The sequence below is a fragment of the Silurus aristotelis genome, assembly GCF_946808225.1.
Source record: "Silurus aristotelis genome assembly, chromosome: 9".
Lineage (NCBI taxonomy): Eukaryota > Metazoa > Chordata > Actinopteri > Siluriformes > Siluridae > Silurus > Silurus aristotelis.
In genome coordinates this window covers 1,105,218-1,124,213 of record NC_139582.1, presented here as the reverse complement: position 1 = coordinate 1,124,213, position 18,996 = coordinate 1,105,218, and the positions used below count along the sequence as shown (strand labels likewise).

Sequence of the window (18,996 nt, the reverse complement as noted above, 5' to 3'; positions counted from 1 at the left end):
ATGGTATAAAATAAACGAGTGCTGTGGAGTTTTATTCAGAGTTTAGAGATTACTGTACAGTTTGCAGTTTATTAGTACGGGTTTCATTTTGGCGAGATAAGAACAGGTTGCCATGGCTACCGATGCGATTAGGGTTCAGCTCTGCACACTGTTATGAGAACGTCTTGCACTTATCTGAAGAGGCCTCTGGAGCCTGCAGGAAGACAGTCAGGTAATCAGTCGAATGATCTTCTCGGAGAGACGTCTGTGAATTGTGCAGTATGGAAAAGAAACTGGACTGAGGTTATTTTTCGAAATGCTTCCAGATTATTATTAAAGCAATACATTTGATTGTATAAGACGTCTTTGGGTGAAGAAGCATGACATTTTTCCTTCATTAGATCTTGGAAATCCAAACCTGTTCCAGCATGACAATGCAACCCCTGTGCAGAAAGCCTGCTCCATGAAGATGCATGGGTTGGTGTGGAAGATCTCCTGCTATTGAGCTGTGGAACACTGAATGCTTCTCACCTCACCTACATCAACATTTGACTTTACTCACACCCTTATAGCTGAATGAACACAACATCTAAGGGAAACATCTTCCCAGAAGAGTGGAGCTTATTCTAAGAGCAAATGGAGAATAAACATGGAATGGGATGTTCAGAAAGAAGCTCATGGTCAGTGTGTAGATAAATTAATTGAGAAATCTAATCTACAGTGATGCAGTTCATACAGTTTAATGGCATTTTCATCTCTGGTTATGAGAAAGAAGTATCTACTGCACAAACGCACAAGAGTCCAGCATGGGCTTATATTACACTTTATTGTTGTTTTTTTGGCCATTTTGACATTTATGCTGCATGCAAAACAGGTAACTATTCGTCTTTTGTGAGTTTCCTTTTTATTTCAATCACAATTCCCCCGAAGCGTACTCTGCTGCAAGGCTTCTGATCACAGTGTGGATTTATTTCCTCTCCTCAAGGCAGAAGCCTGACACAACATGGGGAGAGAGTTTACAGAGTAAGTGCCCTCCTAACCTGGACACTTCTTTATTTTTTTACTAAACAATGTGTGTGTTGTATGTACACACATTCTAATACTGCGCAGGTAATGGATGCACTATCGACAACACGTTTACATTCACAACTCGGAGGAGTTTCTTTTTTGCCGAGCGACGCACAAACGTGGACATAAAACACGTTGAAAATAAACTTCCAGATATGATACAGTGTAGATGCGTTTCCCATAGAAAGTCATTTACAGGATGGTGATGTTTTATTATTATTATTATTATTATTATTATTATTATTATTATTATTATTATTATTATTATCATTAGAATAGAATTTGGCGGGATTTTTGGGTTACAAAAAAGTTGTGCACTGACGTTATAAAAAAAACTAAACAAAAACAACACAAGTTAATGCCCACCAAATAAAAATGACCATTTAATTAGATGTATTTATTTCATGATGAATCAGAATATAAAAAAGTTCCCTCGTGTAAAGAGTCGCTTTGTATGTACAGTTCAGTTCTGTTATTCTTCCCAACTCTGGACTCCTGAAGATTTATTCTTGGGAAATTTATTGTACTGAAGTAAAAAACCAGGCGTTTTTATTGTGCCATATTGTGTTGAGGTTAGGTGTATCCATTAATATCTCAAGCGATGGAGGTTATTATTTGCTTATCGGGATGTTCATGGTAGCGAAGACGTTGCTCCTAAATCCTAAGGCGAAGATGCCAAGATGAACTTTAGAACACTGAAAATCAGCTGACCATCCACTAGCTGAAGTGATGCCTCTATATACACATGATCAGATATTGCCCTCGATATGTTCATGTAAACACACATCCAATCAAATCCACATTCACCCTTAATAAGGGTCTGATTTTCAAAAAATCCAAGCGGCTGCACAGTTTTTTAAAGTAAGTTGAACTGCAATTTGTCCCATTTTTATTCAAATGCAACTCAAGTAAGAAATGTGTGTTATGGCGTCTTTTCTGATTTTTAAGACATGCGTGTTCCTTCAGTTTCCATTCAACAAACTGGAATGTGACAGTGAATGAGTGGAAGAAAGTTCTGTGGAGTCCAAATGGGACGGAACCAGAAGAACTTGTGTAAGATGGAGAACAGGAGTGAAGATGTGATCAGACTCCTTCACCCTCCAGACTCACACATGAGGATTTTTTTAATGAAAATAAAGTTCTGGACATTTATAGATTGTTTTGGTCAAAATGAATCTTCATAGCGTTCCATTACTGAGTTTGTTGCATAGAAACAAAAGGAACGTGCACGTGTCTCTCGGTGGTTCTACACTAGAAGCATATGAGATTCACACTAGTGTCGTTTGTTATCGATGAGGATGTGCTTTTTCCTCTAGCGAATGCTACGAGTGGCAGACATGCATGCTGTCATTTCTGCACTGGACTACACATAAGTATGCTAATCTGTTGGTACTGCTGATACTTCAGCTAACGCAGTAGGTGTGCAAAGAAACATAAACAAACAAACCACAAAACATCAGCCTGGCTCCAGCAATGAGAGACGCTAATGCTAATGCCTGCAATGCCAAATGATCAAGAGAAAGAAAGAAAGAAACAAGGAGGTTTTCAGTGAAATTCTTTCTTTGCGTATCGTAGCTTGTTAGGAAACTGGAGTTAGAGTGCAGGGTCAGCAATGATACGGTGCCACCTGGAGCAGAAAGGGTTAAGGGCCACACTCAAGGGCCCAACAGTGGCAGCTGTGTGGTGCTCGGGCTCGAACCCCCAACCTTCTAATCAGTAACCCAGAACATCAACCGCAGAGTCAGAGCTTAGGTTTGGGTACAGGTTGGTGAATTCTGCTCACACTGTGCTTCCACACATTTTTGTTGCTTAAAATTGCATTGATAACTGATGGTTTTGCGATTTTTATTCATGTGTTAGACTAAAAATGTAATGTAAGATTTATACACGGCTTTACAGCGTCTGCTAGAGGGGAAATGAAAGCTTGTTTTGTACCACAGAATAATGCTTAAGGAATGAACGGATACGACTTTGCTTGTGTTTGCAGACAGATCAGGAAGCTCACATTCCTCCCAGGAGTTTACTATAAAAAGCTGTGTAGCTGAAGGTTTTTTTTTTGTCTTCGCCACTCAAATCAATTTCCCAAATCCAGATCCAGTCACCGTGTGTTCTTGTGTTTTACGCGGGTGGACTTTCACACCCTTGGCTTTTCTTTTCCTATAGTATTCGATGGAATGAAGAAACATTTTACAGCACGACTTTCCAACAAAGTTCACAGACAGGAGCAAGACGCTTTGTCGAGAATTCAAAATAAATACAACGAAGTAAGTGAAAGGGGAAGCGGAAATAAATATACACGAGCTCCCCCCTTTTTATTTGCATATAAGGAAAAGAAAAAAGAAAAAAACGGCGCGTCGGGTCAGTCTGACGCGTTACGAATAAAATCCATAGAATCATTGGAAAATGGGTGACGTACCCTATATCGGGGTTAGAAAAAAAAACAGTTATCTGAGGAGAAAAAGAAGAGAGATGATCGGACAAAAGACAGAGATCTTTAGACGGAGGTGTGGCCTTTGAAAGTCTTGAATATCCCACAGATGTCATTCGTTCGGTCAGATGTACATGGGAGTCTCTTGGCCAGTCAGGAGCCTGAACATGGCTGCTGGCATCGTCTTCATATGGATCTGTTCAGAGGAGAAAAACGAAGATGATCACAATAAGACAATCGTAAATGATCAGTCGTTATGATGGATTTTACATTTCAACACATCTGTGATTAACTCGGAGTTCAGATGTGTTCGGTTCCTCAGTAAGGATCGACCCGTGATAAGTAAAATTCATCTCTCCGAGGTGGTGTGGATTATTTTTGGATACAACCACAAGCAATGATTACAATATGTTTAATAACAAGCTGATATATTAAAGCCGGGATAATCCAGCATCTGTCTCTCCTTCCAAGAAAGCAGAGCTTGTCATTTCCACCATGATCCATAGAAAAATGAAGCACACCATCACCAGATTTGGGAATTTAACCACACTGTGGGACAACGACGTGTGAGGTGCTACAGGACGTTAGTGCATGATGTGGAGGTGAAGAACGTTCTGAGGTGAAGTGGAGAGCATAGTAATGGTAGAAGGATTATCACTTTATCATGGTCACTTCCCGGTATCCAAGTCAAGTGAAGTTTATTTCTATTGCTCTTTTCACAACAGACATTGTCTCAAATGTGTGTCTTTATCCCTGATGAGCACCATGGTGACTGTGGTGAAGGAAAAACTCCCTTAGATGTTATGAGAAAGAAACCTTAAGTGGAATCAGACTTAACTCATAAAGTGAGCAACTCATAAAATAGCTCAACATCTGAGATCATCAGAGATCCAACAGCAGGTATTGAGGAGATAAAGCTGGTATTGATGTTTGCAGAATGAAACGAACTAAATGGATCAATTTAAGGATTTGTTGTTCAGGTCGGCGCAGGGAAACAGAAAGTTTTGGAGGGGTTGAAATCGAACTCGCACTGATTCCAAACCCTCAAGATCGCCAACTACTAGTTCCAAAATGTCCGGTTTACCTGCACCACCCTGTATACGGACCTACAGTAGATTTCCTCTGCACCAAATCACACACAAAGAAACCCCACGAGATGACACTTATTTACATGAGTTTCAATAAGAGAACAAGAGACTGTGAGAGTGAGAAAATGATGTGGTTCACGTCTCTACTAATACTGAAGCTGTTGAAATGAACTCCTGGTGCTGTTTTTCCTTCTGGTTCTTATTTAAACTTTTTCTTCTTAGTTGATCAAATTCATCTTCTGCCTTTAGCGATTCATTAAAAAGATTCACCATATAAGTTCCACCACATGTAAAAGTCCTTCCATGGTGCTCAGTAAAGTCATTAGCTATTGAACACACTCTGGATCTCCTTCCAGCCAATTACAATCCAGTATTCACACTGACCAGGAGATACGTTTATATATCTAGAGGTTCTTTCTAATGAAATTGAAGCTACAGCAGCTATAACACACTGTAGAGCTGTGAGTCTGAAGGTTGTCCTCACCTCACCCACAGAGTTGGACAACGCTTGGACAATCTTCTCATGGGCAGTGGCCACCACACTTTGGCCGTTTATCTCGATGATCCGATGGCCGACCCGGACTCCTCCTCGCTCAGCTATACCTCCACGCATCAGACTACATATCTACACACACACACACACACACACACACACACACACACACACACACACACACACACACACACACACACACACACACACACACAGAGAAATAAACACTAGTGTTAGCACCTGCAGACGTATTTGCATTTGGCTTTAGCAATAATATATAAAAGTATAGTAATAATAATAATAATAATAATAATAATAATAATAATAGTAATGATAATAATAATAATAATAATAATAATAATAATAATAATAATAATAATATTAATAAAGCATAATTATAAATGAAGTCTGAATACAATTCTTCTAATAAGTGCTAAAGTATTTGTTAATCTGTGTAGAAACATCTGGATGAACCCTGGAACATTAGCATAGTGACTCCTGGTTGTTTGAAGGCTACCCACAATGCCGTTCTGCACGCTAAATCCCAGCTGGTATTTGAGGTCAGGTCTTTTGATGAGGACTGTGGTCACAGGAGGGCAGCTCACAATGTTTAGTTTCACCTGCATCTGGTTTTTCAGACCCTGAGAAGTCAAAGACATTACAGGTTAAGAGGAAGTCGAGCTTAACTGCAGGTTTCAGCATTTATAACACTGTTCTGTACTGTACAGGACATGCATTACACTGACTGGAGTTAATAGAGTTAGAGCTGTTAGTGCACTCAGGACAATGTCTTATTGTATAATATCTAATATTAGTGTTGGTATTTATTGGACTTTGATTTAGTAGGTTGTGAGTAAAATCCGAGCATCACCAAGCTGCCACTCCTGGGCCCCTGAGCAGGGCCCTTAACCACTCCACTACATAGTTTTATGAATAAGACACATGTAAGTCACACTGATAAGAGCTTCTGCCAATTGTTATACATGTAAATGTAGTGTAGTGTAGTGTAGTGTAGTGTAGTGTAGTGAAGTGTAGTGTAGTGTAGTGTAGTGAAGTGTAGTGTAGTGTGATGTAGTGAAGTGAAGTGTAGTGTAGTGAAGTGTAGTGTAGTGAAGTGTAGTGAAGTGTAGTGTAGTGTAGTGTAGTGTAGTGTAGTGTAGTGAAGTGTAGTGTAGTGTAGTGAAGTGTAGTGTAGTGTAGTGTAGTGTAGTGAAGTGTAGTGAAGTGTAGTGTAGTGTAGTGAAGTGTAGTGAAGTGTAGTGTAGTGTAGTGTAGTGAAGTGTAGTGTAGTGTAGTGAAGTGTAGTGAAGTGTAGTGTAGTGAAGTGTAGTGTAGTGTAGTGTAGTGAAGTGAAGTGTAGTGTGATGTAGTGAAGTGAAGTGTAGTGTAGTGTAGTGTAGTGTAGTGAAGTGTAGTGTAGTGAAGTGTAGTGTAGTGTAGTGTAGTGAAGTGTAGTGTAGTGTAGTGAAGTGTAGTGAAGTGTAGTGTAGTGTAGTGAAGTGTAGTGAAGTGTAGTGTAGTGAAGTGTAGTGTAGTGTAGTGTAGTGTAGTGAAGTGTAGTGTAGTGAAGTGTAGTGAAGTGTAGTGTAGTGTAGTGAAGTGTAGTGTAGTGTAGTGAAGTGTAGTGTAGTGAAGTGTAGTGAAGTGTAGTGTAGTGAAGTGAAGTGTAGTGTAGTGAAGTGTAGTGTAGTGTAGTGAAGTGTAGTGTAGTGAAGTGTAGTGAAGTGAAGTGTAGTGTAGTGTAGTGAAGTGTAGTGTAGTGTAGTGAAGTGTAGTGTAGTGTAGTGTAGTGAAGTGTAGTGTAGTGTAGTGTAGTGAAGTGTAGTGTAGTGTAGTGAAGTGTAGTGTAGTGTAGTGAAGTGTTGTGTAGTGAAGTGTAGTGAAGTGTAGTGTAGTGTAGTGTAGTGAAGTGTAGTGTAGTGTAGTGAAGTGTACTGTAGTGTACTGAAGTGTACTGTAGTGTAGTGTAGTGTAGTGTAGTGAAGTGTAGTGTAGTGTAGTGAAGTGTAGTGAAGTGTAGTGTAGTGAAGTGTAGTGAAGTGTAGTGTAGTGAAGTGTAGTGTAGTGTAGTGAAGTGTAGTGTAGTGTAGTGTAGTGAAGTGTAGTGTAGTGTAGTGAAGTGTAGTGTAGTGTAGTGAAGTGAAGTGTAGTGTAGTGAAGTGTAGTGTAGTGTAGTGAAGTGTAGTGTAGTGAAGTGTAGTGAAGTGAAGTGTAGTGTAGTGTAGTGAAGTGTAGTGTAGTGTAGTGAAGTGTAGTGTAATGTAGTGTAGTGTAGTGTAGTAAAGTGTAGTGTAGTGTAGTGTAGTGTAGTGAAGTGTAGTGTAGTGTAGTTTAGTGAAGTGTAGTGTAGTGTAGTGTAGTGAAGTGTAGTGTAGTGAAGTGTAGTGTAGTGTAGTGTAGTGTAGTGAAGTGTAGTGAAGTGTAGTGTAGTGAAGTGTAGTGTAGTGTAGTGAAGTGTACTGTAGTGTAGTGTAGTGTAGTGTAGTGTAGTGTAGTGTAGTGAAGTGTAGTGAAGTGTAGTGTAGTGAAGTGTAGTGAAGTGTAGTGTAGTGAAGTGTAGTGTAGTGAAGTGTAGTGAAGTGTAGTGTAGTGTAGTGAAGTGTAGTGTAGTGTAGTGTAGTGAAGTGTAGTGAAGTGTAGTGTAGTGTAGTGAAGTGTAGTGTAGTGTAGTGTAGTGTAGTAAAGTGTAGTGAAGTGCAGTGTAGTGTAGTGAAGTGTAGTGAAGTGTAGTGTAGTGTAGTGTAGTGTAGTGAAGTGTAGTGAAGTGTAGTGTAGTGTAGTGAAGTGTAGTGTAGTGAAGTGAAGTGTAGTGTAGTGTAGTGTAGTGTAGTGTAGTGAAGTGTAGTGTAGTGAAGTGTAGTGTAGTGAAGTGTAGTGTAGTGTAGTGTAGTGTAGTGAAGTGAAGTGTAGTGTAGTGTAGTGAAGTGTAGTGTAGTGAAGTGTAGTGTAGTGTAGTGAAGTGTAGTGTAGTGAAGTGTAGTGTAGTGTAGTGTAGTGTAGTGAAGTGTAGTGTAGTGTGATGTAGTGTAGTGAAGTGTAGTGTAGTGTAGTGAAGTGTAGTGTAGTGAAGTGTAGTGAAGTGTAGTAAAGTGTAGTGTAGTGTAGTGAAGTGTAGTGTAGTGAAGTGTAGTGAAGTGTAGTGTAGTGAAGTGTAGTGTAGTGTAGTGTAGTGTAGTGAAGTGTAGTGTAGTGTAGTGTAGTGAAGTGTAGTGTAGTGAAGTCTAGTGTAGTGTAGTGTAGTGAAGTGTAGTGTAGTGAAGTGTAGTGAAGTGTAGTGTAGTGAAGTGTAGTGTAGTGAAGTGTAGTGTAGTGTAGTGTAGTGAAGTGTAGTGTAGTGTAGTGAAGTGTAGTGAAGTGTAGTGAAGTGTAGTGTAGTGTAGTGTAGTGAAGTGTAGTGTAGTGTAGTGTAGTGAAGTGTAGTGAAGTGTAGTGTACTGAAGTGTAGTGTAGTGTAGTGAAGTGTAGTGAAGTGTAGTGTAGTGTAGTGTAGTGTAGTGAAGTGTAGTGTAGTGAAGTGTAGTGTAGTGTAGTGAAGTGTAGTGTAGTGAAGTGTAGTGTAGTGTAGTGTAGTGAAGTGTAGTGTAGTGAAGTGTAGTGTAGTGTAGTGAAGTGCAGTGTAGTGTAGTGTAGTGTAGTGAAGTGTAGTGTAGTGTAGTGAAGTGTAGTGTAGTGAAGTGTAGTAAAGTGTAGTGTAGTGTAGTGTAGTGAAGTGTAGTGTAGTGTAGTGTAGTGAAGTGAAGTGTAGTGTAGTGAAGTGTAGTGTAGTGAAGTGTAGTGTAGTGAAGTGTAGTGAAGTGAAGTGTAGTGTAGTGTAGTGAAGTGTAGTGTAGTGAAGTGTAGTGTAGTGAAGTGTAGTGTAGTGTAGTGTAGTGTAGTGAAGTGTAGTGTAGTGAAGTGTAGTGTAGTGTAGTGTAGTGAAGTGTAGTGTAGTGTTGTGTAGTGAAGTGTAGTGAAGTGTAGTGTAGTGTAGTGTAGTGTAGTGTAGTGTAGTGAAGTGTAGTGTAGTGAAGTGTACTGTAGTGTACTGAAGTGTACTGTAGTGTAGTGTAGTGTAGTGTAGTGTAGTGAAGTCTAGTGAAGTGTAGTGTAGTGAAGTGTAGTGTAGTGTTGTGTAGTGAAGTGTAGTGAAGTGTAGTGTAGTGTAGTGAAGTGTAGTGAAGTGTAGTGTAGTGAAGTGTAGTGTAGTGTAGTGTAGTGAAGTGTAGTGTAGTGAAGTGTAGTGAAGTGTAGTGTAGTGTAGTGAAGTGTAGTGTAGTGTAGTGAAGTGTAGTGTAGTGTAGTGAAGTGTAGTGAAGTGTAGTGTAGTGAAGTGAAGTGTAGTGTAGTGAAGTGTAGTGTAGTGTAGTGAAGTGTAGTGTAGTGAAGTGTAGTGAAGTGAAGTGTAGTGTAGTGTAGTGAAGTGTAGTGTAGTGAAGTGTAGTGTAGTGTAGTGAAGTGTAGTGTAGTGTAGTGTAGTGAAGTGTAGTGTAGTGTAGTGTAGTGAAGTGTAGTGTAGTGTAGTGAAGTGTAGTGTAGTGTAGTGAAGTGTTGTGTAGTGAAGTGTAGTGAAGTGTAGTGTAGTGTAGTGAAGTGTAGTGTAGTGTAGTGAAGTGTACTGTAGTGTACTGAAGTGTACTGTAGTGTAGTGTAGTGTAGTGTAGTGAAGTGTAGTGTAGTGTAGTGAAGTGTAGTGAAGTGTAGTGTAGTGAAGTGTAGTGAAGTGTAGTGTAGTGAAGTGTAGTGTAGTGTAGTGAAGTGTAGTGTAGTGTAGTGTAGTGTAGTGAAGTGTAGTGTAGTGTAGTGAAGTGTAGTGTAGTGAAGTGAAGTGTAGTGTAGTGAAGTGTAGTGTAGTGTAGTGAAGTGTAGTGTAGTGAAGTGTAGTGAAGTGAAGTGTAGTGTAGTGTAGTGAAGTGTAGTGTAGTGTAGTGAAGTGTAGTGTAATGTAGTGTAGTGTAGTAAAGTGTAGTGTAGTGTAGTGTAGTGTAGTGAAGTGTAGTGTAGTGTAGTTTAGTGAAGTGTAGTGTAGTGTAGTGTAGTGAAGTGTAGTGTAGTGAAGTGTAGTGTAGTGTAGTGTAGTGAAGTGTAGTGAAGTGTAGTGTAGTGAAGTGTAGTGTAGTGTAGTGAAGTGTACTGTAGTGTAGTGTAGTGTAGTGTAGTGTAGTGTAGTGTAGTGAAGTGTAGTGTAGTGAAGTGTAGTGAAGTGTAGTGTAGTGAAGTGTAGTGTACTGTAGTGTAGTGTAGTGTAGTGTAGTGTAGTGTAGTGTAGTGTAGTGTAGTGAAGTGTAGTGAAGTGTAGTGTAGTGAAGTGTAGTGTAGTGTAGTGAAGTGTACTGTAGTGTAGTGTAGTGTAGTGTAGTGTAGTGTAGTGTAGTGTAGTGTAATGTAGTGTAGTGTAGTAAAGTGTAGTGTAGTGTAGTGAAGTGTAGTAAAGTGTAGTGTAGTGTAGTGTAGTGAAGTGTAGTGTAGTGTAGTGTAGTGAAGTGAAGTGTAGTGTAGTGAAGTGTAGTGTAGTGAAGTGTAGTGTAGTGAAGTGTAGTGAAGTGAAGTGTAGTGTAGTGTAGTGAAGTGTAGTGTAGTGAAGTGTAGTGTAGTGAAGTGTAGTGTAGTGTAGTGTAGTGTAGTGAAGTGTAGTGTAGTGAAGTGTAGTGTAGTGTAGTGTAGTGAAGTGTAGTGTAGTGTTGTGTAGTGAAGTGTAGTGAAGTGTAGTGTAGTGTAGTGTAGTGTAGTGTAGTGTAGTGAAGTGTAGTGTAGTGAAGTGTACTGTAGTGTACTGAAGTGTACTGTAGTGTAGTGTAGTGTAGTGTAGTGTAGTGAAGTCTAGTGAAGTGTAGTGTAGTGAAGTGTAGTGTAGTGTTGTGTAGTGAAGTGTAGTGAAGTGTAGTGTAGTGTAGTGAAGTGTAGTGAAGTGTAGTGTAGTGAAGTGTAGTGTAGTGTAGTGTAGTGTAGTGAAGTGTAGTGTAGTGAAGTGTAGTGAAGTGTAGTGTAGTGTAGTGAAGTGTAGTGTAGTGTAGTGAAGTGTAGTGTAGTGTAGTGAAGTGTAGTGAAGTGTAGTGTAGTGAAGTGAAGTGTAGTGTAGTGAAGTGTAGTGTAGTGTAGTGAAGTGTAGTGTAGTGAAGTGTAGTGAAGTGAAGTGTAGTGTAGTGTAGTGAAGTGTAGTGTAGTGAAGTGTAGTGTAGTGTAGTGAAGTGTAGTGTAGTGTAGTGTAGTGAAGTGTAGTGTAGTGTAGTGTAGTGAAGTGTAGTGTAGTGTAGTGAAGTGTAGTGTAGTGTAGTGAAGTGTTGTGTAGTGAAGTGTAGTGAAGTGTAGTGTAGTGTAGTGAAGTGTAGTGTAGTGTAGTGAAGTGTACTGTAGTGTACTGAAGTGTACTGTAGTGTAGTGTAGTGTAGTGTAGTGAAGTGTAGTGTAGTGTAGTGAAGTGTAGTGAAGTGTAGTGTAGTGAAGTGTAGTGAAGTGTAGTGTAGTGTAGTGTAGTGAAGTGTAGTGTAGTGTAGTGTAGTGTAGTGAAGTGTAGTGTAGTGTAGTGAAGTGTAGTGTAGTGAAGTGAAGTGTAGTGTAGTGAAGTGTAGTGTAGTGTAGTGAAGTGTAGTGTAGTGAAGTGTAGTGAAGTGAAGTGTAGTGTAGTGTAGTGAAGTGTAGTGTAGTGTAGTGAAGTGTAGTGTAATGTAGTGTAGTGTAGTAAAGTGTAGTGTAGTGTAGTGTAGTGTAGTGAAGTGTAGTGTAGTGTAGTTTAGTGAAGTGTAGTGTAGTGTAGTGTAGTGAAGTGTAGTGTAGTGAAGTGTAGTGTAGTGTAGTGTAGTGAAGTGTAGTGAAGTGTAGTGTAGTGAAGTGTAGTGTAGTGTAGTGAAGTGTACTGTAGTGTAGTGTAGTGTAGTGTAGTGTAGTGTAGTGTAGTGTAGTGTAGTGAAGTGTAGTGTAGTGAAGTGTAGTGAAGTGTAGTGTAGTGAAGTGTAGTGTAGTGAAGTGTAGTGAAGTGTAGTGTAGTGTAGTGAAGTGTAGTGTAGTGTAGTGTAGTGAAGTGTAGTGAAGTGTAGTGTAGTGTAGTGAAGTGTAGTGTAGTGTAGTGAAGTGTAGTGTAGTGTAGTGTAGTGTAGTAAAGTGTAGTGAAGTGCAGTGTAGTGTAGTGAAGTGTAGTGAAGTGTAGTGTAGTGTAGTGAAGTGTAGTGAAGTGTAGTGTAGTGTAGTGAAGTGTAGTGTAGTGAAGTGAAGTGTAGTGTAGTGAAGTGTAGTGTAGTGTAGTGTAGTGAAGTGTAGTGTAGTGAAGTGTAGTGTAGTGAAGTGTAGTGTAGTGAAGTGTAGTGTAGTGTAGTGAAGTATAGTGTAGTGTAGTGTAGTGTAGTGAAGTGTAGTGTAGTGTAGTGTAGTGTAGTGTAGTGTAGTGTAGTGTAGTGAAGTGTAGTGAAGTGTAGTGTAGTGTAGTGAAGTGTAGTGTAGTGTAGTGAAGTGTAGTGTAGTGTAGTGTAGTGTAGTAAAGTGTAGTGAAGTGCAGTGTAGTGTAGTGAAGTGTAGTGAAGTGTAGTGTAGTGTAGTGAAGTGTAGTGAAGTGTAGTGTAGTGTAGTGAAGTGTAGTGTAGTGAAGTGAAGTGTAGTGTAGTGAAGTGTAGTGTAGTGTAGTGTAGTGAAGTGTAGTGTAGTGAAGTGTAGTGTAGTGAAGTGTAGTGTAGTGAAGTGTAGTGTAGTGTAGTGAAGTATAGTGTAGTGTAGTGTAGTGTAGTGAAGTGTAGTGTAGTGTAGTGTAGTGTAGTGAAGTGTAGTGTAGTGAAGTGTAGTGTAGTGTAGTGTAGTGAAGTGTAGTGTAGTGTGATGTAGTGTAGTGAAGTGTAGTGTAGTGTAGTGAAGTGTAGTGTAGTGTAGTGAAGTGTAGTGAAGTGTAGTGAAGTGTAGTGTAGTGTAGTGAAGTGTAGTGTAGTGAAGTGTAGTGAAGTGTAGTGTAGTGAAGTGTAGTGTAGTGTAGTGTAGTGTAGTGAAGTGTAGTGTAGTGTAGTGTAGTGAAGTGTAGTGTAGTGAAGTCTAGTGTAGTGTAGTGTAGTGAAGTGTAGTGTAGTGTAGTGAAGTGTAGTGAAGTGTAGTGTAGTGTAGTGAAGTGTAGTGTAGTGTAGTGTAGTGAAGTGTAGTGTAGTGTAGTGTAGTGAAGTGTAGTGAAGTGTAGTGAAGTGTAGTGTAGTGTAGTGTAGTGAAGTGTAGTGTAGTGTAGTGTAGTGTAGTGTAGTGAAGTGTAGTGTAGTGTAGTGTAGTGAAGTGTAGTGAAGTGTAGTGAAGTGTAGTGTAGTGTAGTGTAGTGAAGTGTAGTGTAGTGTAGTGTAGTGAAGTGTAGTGAAGTGTAGTGTAGTGTAGTGTAGTGTAGTGTAGTGTAGTGTAGTGAAGTGTAGTGTAGTGAAGTGTAGTGTAGTGTAGTGAAGTGTAGTGTAGTGAAGTGTAGTGTAGTGTAGTGTAGTGAAGTGTAGTGTAGTGAAGTGTAGTGTAGTGTAGTGAAGTGCAGTGTAGTGTAGTGTAGTGTAGTGAAGTGTAGTGTAGTGTAGTGAAGTGTAGTGTAGTGAAGTGTAGTAAAGTGTAGTGTAGTGTAGTGTAGTGTAGTGAAGTGTAGTGTAGTGTAGTGAAGTGAAGTGTAGTGTAGTGAAGTGTAGTGTAGTGTAGTGAAGTGTAGTGTAGTGAAGTGTAGTGTAGTGTAGTGAAGTGTAGTGAAGTGTAGTGTAGTGTAGTGAAGTGTAGTGTAGTGTAGTGTAGTGTAGTGAAGTGTAGTGTAGTGAAGCGTAGTGTAGTGTAGTGTAGTGAAGTGTAGTGTAGTGTTGTGTAGTGAAGTGTAGTGAAGTGTAGTGTAGTGTAGTGTAGTGTAGTGAAGTGTAGTGTAGTGAAGTGTACTGTAGTGTACTGAAGTGTACTGTAGTGTAGTGTAGTGTAGTGTAGTGTAGTGAAGTGTAGTGAAGTGTAGTGAAGTGTAGTGAAGTGTAGTGTAGTGAAGTGTAGTGTAGTGAAGTGTAGTGAAGTGTAGTGTAGTGTAGTGTAGTGTTGTGAAGTGTAGTGTAGTGTAGTGTAGTGAAGTGTAGTGAAGTGTAGTGTAGTGTAGTGAAGTGTAGTGTAGTGAAGTGTAGTGTAGTGTAGTGAAGTGTAGTGAAGTGCAGTGTAGTGTAGTGAAGTGTAGTGAAGTGTAGTGTAGTGTAGTGTAGTGTAGTGAAGTGTAGTGTAGTGTAGTGAAGTGTAGTGAAGTGTAGTGTAGTGAAGTGTAGTGAAGTGTAGTGTAGTGAAGTGTAGTGTAGTGTAGTGAAGTGTAGTGTAGTGTAGTGAAGTGTAGTGTAGTGAAGTGTAGTGAAGTGTAGTGTAGTGTAGTGAAGTGAAGTGTAGTGAAGTGTAGTGTAGTGTAGTGAAGTGTAGTGTAGTGAAGTGTAGTGTAGTGTAGTGTAGTGTAGTGAAGTGTAGTGTAGTGTGATGTAGTGTAGTGAAGTGTAGTGTAGTGAAGTGTAGTGTAGTGTAGTGTAGTGAAGTGTAGTGTAGTGTGATGTAGTGAAGTGAAGTGTAGTGTAGTGTAGTGAAGTGTAGTGTAGTGTAGTGAAGTGTAGTGTAGTGTAGTGTAGTGTAGTGTAGTGAAGTGTAGTGTAGTGAAGTGTAGTGTAGTGTAGTGTAGTGAAGTGTAGTGTAGTGTAGTGAAGTGTAGTGTAGTGTAGTGAAGTGTAGTGTAGTGTAGTGAAGTGAAGTGTAGTGTAGTGTAGTGAAGTGTAGTGTAGTGTAGTGAAGTGTAGTGAAGTGTAGTGTAGTGTAGTGTAGTGAAGTGTAGTGTAGTGTAGTGTAGTGTAGTGTAGTGTAGTGAAGTGTAGTGTAGTGAAGTGTAGTGTAGTGTAGTGTAGTGTAGTGAAGTGTAGTGAAGTGTAGTGAAGTGTAGTGTAGTGAAGTGTGGTGAAGTGTAGTGTAGTGAAGTGAAGTGTAGTGTAGTGAAGTGTAGTGTAGTGTAGTGAAGTGTAGTGTAGTGAAGTGTAGTGAAGTGAAGTGTAGTGTAGTGTAGTGAAGTGTAGTGTAGTGAAGTGTAGTGTAGTGTAGTGAAGTGTAGTGTAGTGTAGTGTAGTGAAGTGTAGTGTAGTGAAGTGTAGTGTAGTGTAGTGAAGTGTAGTGTAGTGTAGTGAAGTGTTGTGTAGTGAAGTGTAGTGAAGTGTAGTGTAGTGTAGTGTAGTGTAGTGTAGTGAAGTGTAGTGTAGTGTAGTGAAGTGTACTGTAGTGTACTGAAGTGTACTGTAGTGTAGTGTAGTGTAGTGTAGTGTAGTGAAGTGTAGTGTAGTGTAGTGATGTGTAGTGAAGTGTAGTGTAGTGTAGTGAAGTGTAGTGAAGTGTAGTGTAGTGAAGTGTAGTGTAGTGAAGTGTAGTGAAGTGTAGTGTAGTGTAGTGAAGTGTAGTGAAGTGTAGTGTAGTGTAGTGAAGTGTAGTGAAGTGTAGTGTAGTGTAGTGAAGTGAAGTGTAGTGAAGTGTAGTGAAGTGCAGTGTAGTGTAGTGAAGTGTAGTGAAGTGTAGTGTAGTGTAGTGTAGTGAAGTGTAGTGTAGTGAAGTGTAGTGTAGTGTAGTGAAGTGTAGTGAAGTGAAGTGTAGTGTAGTGTAGTGTATTGAAGTGTAGTGTAGTGTAGTGTAGTGAAGTGTAGTGTAGTGTAGTGAAGTGAAGTGTAGTGTAGTGTAGTGAAGTGTAGTGTAGTGTAGTGAAGTGTAGTGAAGTGTAGTGTAGTGTAGTGAAGTGTAGTGTAGTGTAGTGTAGTGTAGTGAAGTGTAGTGTAGTGTGATGTAGTGTAGTGAAGTGTAGTGTAGTGTAGTGAAGTGTAGTGTAGTGTAGTGTAGTGAAGTGTAGTGAAGTGTAGTGTAGTGAACTGTAGTGAAGTGTAGTGTAGTGAAGTGTAGTGTAATGTAGTGTAGTGAAGTGTAGTGTAGTGAAGTGTAGTGTAGTGTAGTGTAGTGTAGTGTAGTGAAGTGTAGTGTAGTGTAGTGAAGTGTAGTGTAGTGTAGTGAAGTGTAGTGAAGTGAAGTGTAGTGTAGTGTAGTGAAGTGTAGTGTAGTGAAGTGTAGTGAAGTGTAGTGAAGTGTAGTGTAGTGTAGTGAAGTGTAGTGTAGTGTAGTGAAGTGTAGTGAAGTGTAGTGTAGTGTAGTGTAGTGTAGTGAAGTGTAGTGTAGTGAAGTTAAGTGTAGTGTAGTGAAGTGTAGTGTAGTGTAGTGGAGTGTAGTGAAGTGTAGTGTAGTGAAGTGTAGTGAAGTGTAGTGTAGTGTAGTAAAGTATAGTGTAGTGTAGTGAAGTGAAGTGTAGTGAAGTGTAGTGTAGTGTAGTGAAGTGTAGTGTAGTGTAGTGTAGTGTAGTGTAGTGTAGTGAAGTGTAGTGTAGTGAAGTGAAGTGTAGTGTAGTGAAGTGTAGTGTAGTGTAGTGTAGTGTAGTGAAGTGAAGTGTAGTCTAGTGAAGTGTAGTGTAGTGTAGTAAGGTGTAGTGTAGTGTAGTGTAGTGAAGTGTAGTGTAGTGAAGTGTAGTGTAGTGAAGTGTAGTCTAGTGAAGTGTAGTGTAGTGTAGTGTAGTAAGGTGTAGTGTAGTGTAGTGTAGTGAAGTGTAGTGTAGTGAAGTGTAGTGTAGTGAAGTGTAGTGTAGTGTAGTCTAGTGAAGTGTAGTGTAGTGTAGTGTAGTAAGGTGTAGTGTAGTGTAGTGAAGTGTAGTGTAGTGAAGTGTAGTGTAGTGAAGTGTAGTGTAGTGTAGTGTAGTGAAGTGTAGTGTAGTGAAGTGTAGTGTAGTGAAGTGTAGTGAAGTGTAGTGTAGTGTAGTGAAGTGTAGTCTAGTGAAGTGTAGTGTAGTGTAGTGTAGTAAGGTGTAGTGTAGTGTAGTGTAGTGAAGTGTAGTGTAGTGAAGTGTAGTATAGTGAAGTGTAGTGAAGTGAAGTGTAGTCTAGTGAAGTGTAGTGTAGTGTAGTAAGGTGTAGTGTAGTGTAGTGTAGTGAAGTGTAGTGTAGTGAAGTGTAGTGTAGTGAAGTGTAGTGTAGTGTAGTGTAGTGAAGTGTAGTGTAGTGAAGTGTAGTGTAGTGAAGTGTAGTGAAGTGTAGTGAAGTGTAGTGTAGTGAACTGTAGTGAAGTGTAGTGTAGTGAAGTGTAGTGTAATGTAGTGTAGTGAAGTGTAGTGTAGTGAAGTGTAGTGTAGTGTAGTGTAGTGTAGTGTAGTGAAGTGTAGTGTAGTGTAGTGAAGTGTAGTGTAGTGTAGTGAAGTGTAGTGAAGTGAAGTGTAGTGTAGTGTAGTGAAGTGTAGTGTAGTGAAGTGTAGTGAAGTGTAGTGGAGTGGAGTGTAGTGTAGTGTAGTGTAGTGAAGTGTAGTGAAGTGTAGTGAAGTGTAGTGTAGTGTAGTGAAGTGTAGTGTAGTGTAGTGAAGTGTAGTGAAGTGTAGTGTAGTGTAGTGTAGTGTAGTGAAGTGTAGTGTAGTGAAGTTAAGTGTAGTGTAGTGAAGTGTAGTGTAGTGTAGTGGAGTGTAGTGAAGTGTAGTGTAGTGAAGTGTAGTGAAGTGTAGTGTAGTGTAGTAAAGTATAGTGTAGTGTAGTGAAGTGAAGTGTAGTGAAGTGTAGTGTAGTGTAGTGAAGTGTAGTGTAGTGTAGTGTAGTGTAGTGTAGTGTAGTGAAGTGTAGTGTAGTGAAGTGAAGTGTAGTGTAGTGAAGTGTAGTGTAGTGTAGTGTAGTGTAGTGAAGTGAAGTGTAGTCTAGTGAAGTGTAGTGTAGTGTAGTAAGGTGTAGTGTAGTGTAGTGTAGTGAAGTGTAGTGTAGTGAAGTGTAGTGTAGTGAAGTGTAGTCTAGTGAAGTGTAGTGTAGTGTAGTGTAGTAAGGTGTAGTGTAGTGTAGTGTAGTGAAGTGTAGTGTAGTGAAGTGTAGTGTAGTGAAGTGTAGTGTAGTGTAGTCTAGTGAAGTGTAGTGTAGTGTAGTGTAGTAAGGTGTAGTGTAGTGTAGTGAAGTGTAGTGTAGTGAAGTGTAGTGTAGTGAAGTGTAGTGTAGTGTAGTGTAGTGAAGTGTAGTGTAGTGAAGTGTAGTGTAGTGAAGTGTAGTGAAGTGTAGTGTAGTGTAGTGAAGTGTAGTCTAGTGAAGTGTAGTGTAGTGTAGTGTAGTAAGGTGTAGTGTAGTGTAGTGTAGTGAAGTGTAGTGTAGTGAAGTGTAGTATAGTGAAGTGTAGTGAAGTGAAGTGTAGTCTAGTGAAGTGTAGTGTAGTGTAGTAAGGTGTAGTGTAGTGTAGTGTAGTGAAGTGTAGTGTAGTGAAGTGTAGTGTAGTGAAGTGTAGTGTAGTGTAGTGTAGTGAAGTGTAGTGTAGTGAAGTGTAGTGTAGTGAAGTGTAGTGAAGTGTAGTGTAGTGTAGTGTAGTGTAGTGTAGTGAAGTGTAGTGTAGTGAAGTGTAGTGTAGTGAAGTGTAGTGTAGTGTAGTAAGGTGTAGTGTAGTGAAGTGTAGTGAAGTGTAGTGTAGTGAAGTGTAGTGTAGTGTAGGGAAGTGTAGTGTAGTGAAGTGTAGTGTAGTGTAGGGAAGTGTAGTGTAGTGAAGTGTAGTGTAGAGTAGTGTGGTGAGGTGTGGTGTAGTGTAGTGTAGTGTAGTGTAGTGTAGTGAAGTGTAGTGTAGAGTAGTGTGGTGAGGTGTGGTGTGGTGTGGTGTAGTGTAGTGTAGTGTAGTGAAGTGTAGTGTAGAGTAGTGTGGTGAGGTGTGGTGTGGTGTAGTGTAGTGTAGTGTAGTGAAGTGTAGTGTAGTGAAGTGTAGTGTAGTGTAGAGTAGTGTAGTGTAGAGTAGTGTAGTGTAGTGTAGTTTGTGTTGTTAGTGGGGTGTAATTTGTGTAGTTATGGGATTTAGTGTAGTTAGTGTTGTAAGTGTAGTGTAGTTTGTGTAGTTAGGGGATTTAGTGTAGTGTAGTTTGTGTTGTTAGTGTAGTGTAGTTAGTGTTGTTAGTGAGGTGTAGTTTGTGTAGTTAGGGGGTTTATTGTAGTGTAGTTTGTGTTGTTAGTGTA

At 39.8% G+C, this 18,996-nt stretch overlaps 1 protein-coding gene across 4 annotated transcripts in view; it reads right to left on the bottom strand.

Moving 5' to 3' along the window:
- Positions 1 to 786: 786 nt before the first annotated feature.
- Positions 787 to 18,996, bottom strand: part of apba2b (amyloid beta (A4) precursor protein-binding, family A, member 2b) — a 128,312-nt gene continuing 110,102 nt past the window's right edge. For all 4 annotated transcript variants that reach the window (XM_083550105.1, XM_083550107.1, XM_083550106.1 and 1 more), the window contains 3 exons: positions 5,578 to 5,697; positions 5,048 to 5,188; positions 787 to 3,671 (listed from right to left, as the gene is read on the bottom strand). In XM_083550105.1, coding sequence (XP_083406231.1) covers positions 3,600 to 3,671; positions 5,048 to 5,188; positions 5,578 to 5,697 — 333 coding nt within the window. In that variant the 3' untranslated portion in view covers positions 787 to 3,599. The remainder of the gene's footprint in view (positions 3,672 to 5,047; positions 5,189 to 5,577; positions 5,698 to 18,996) is intronic.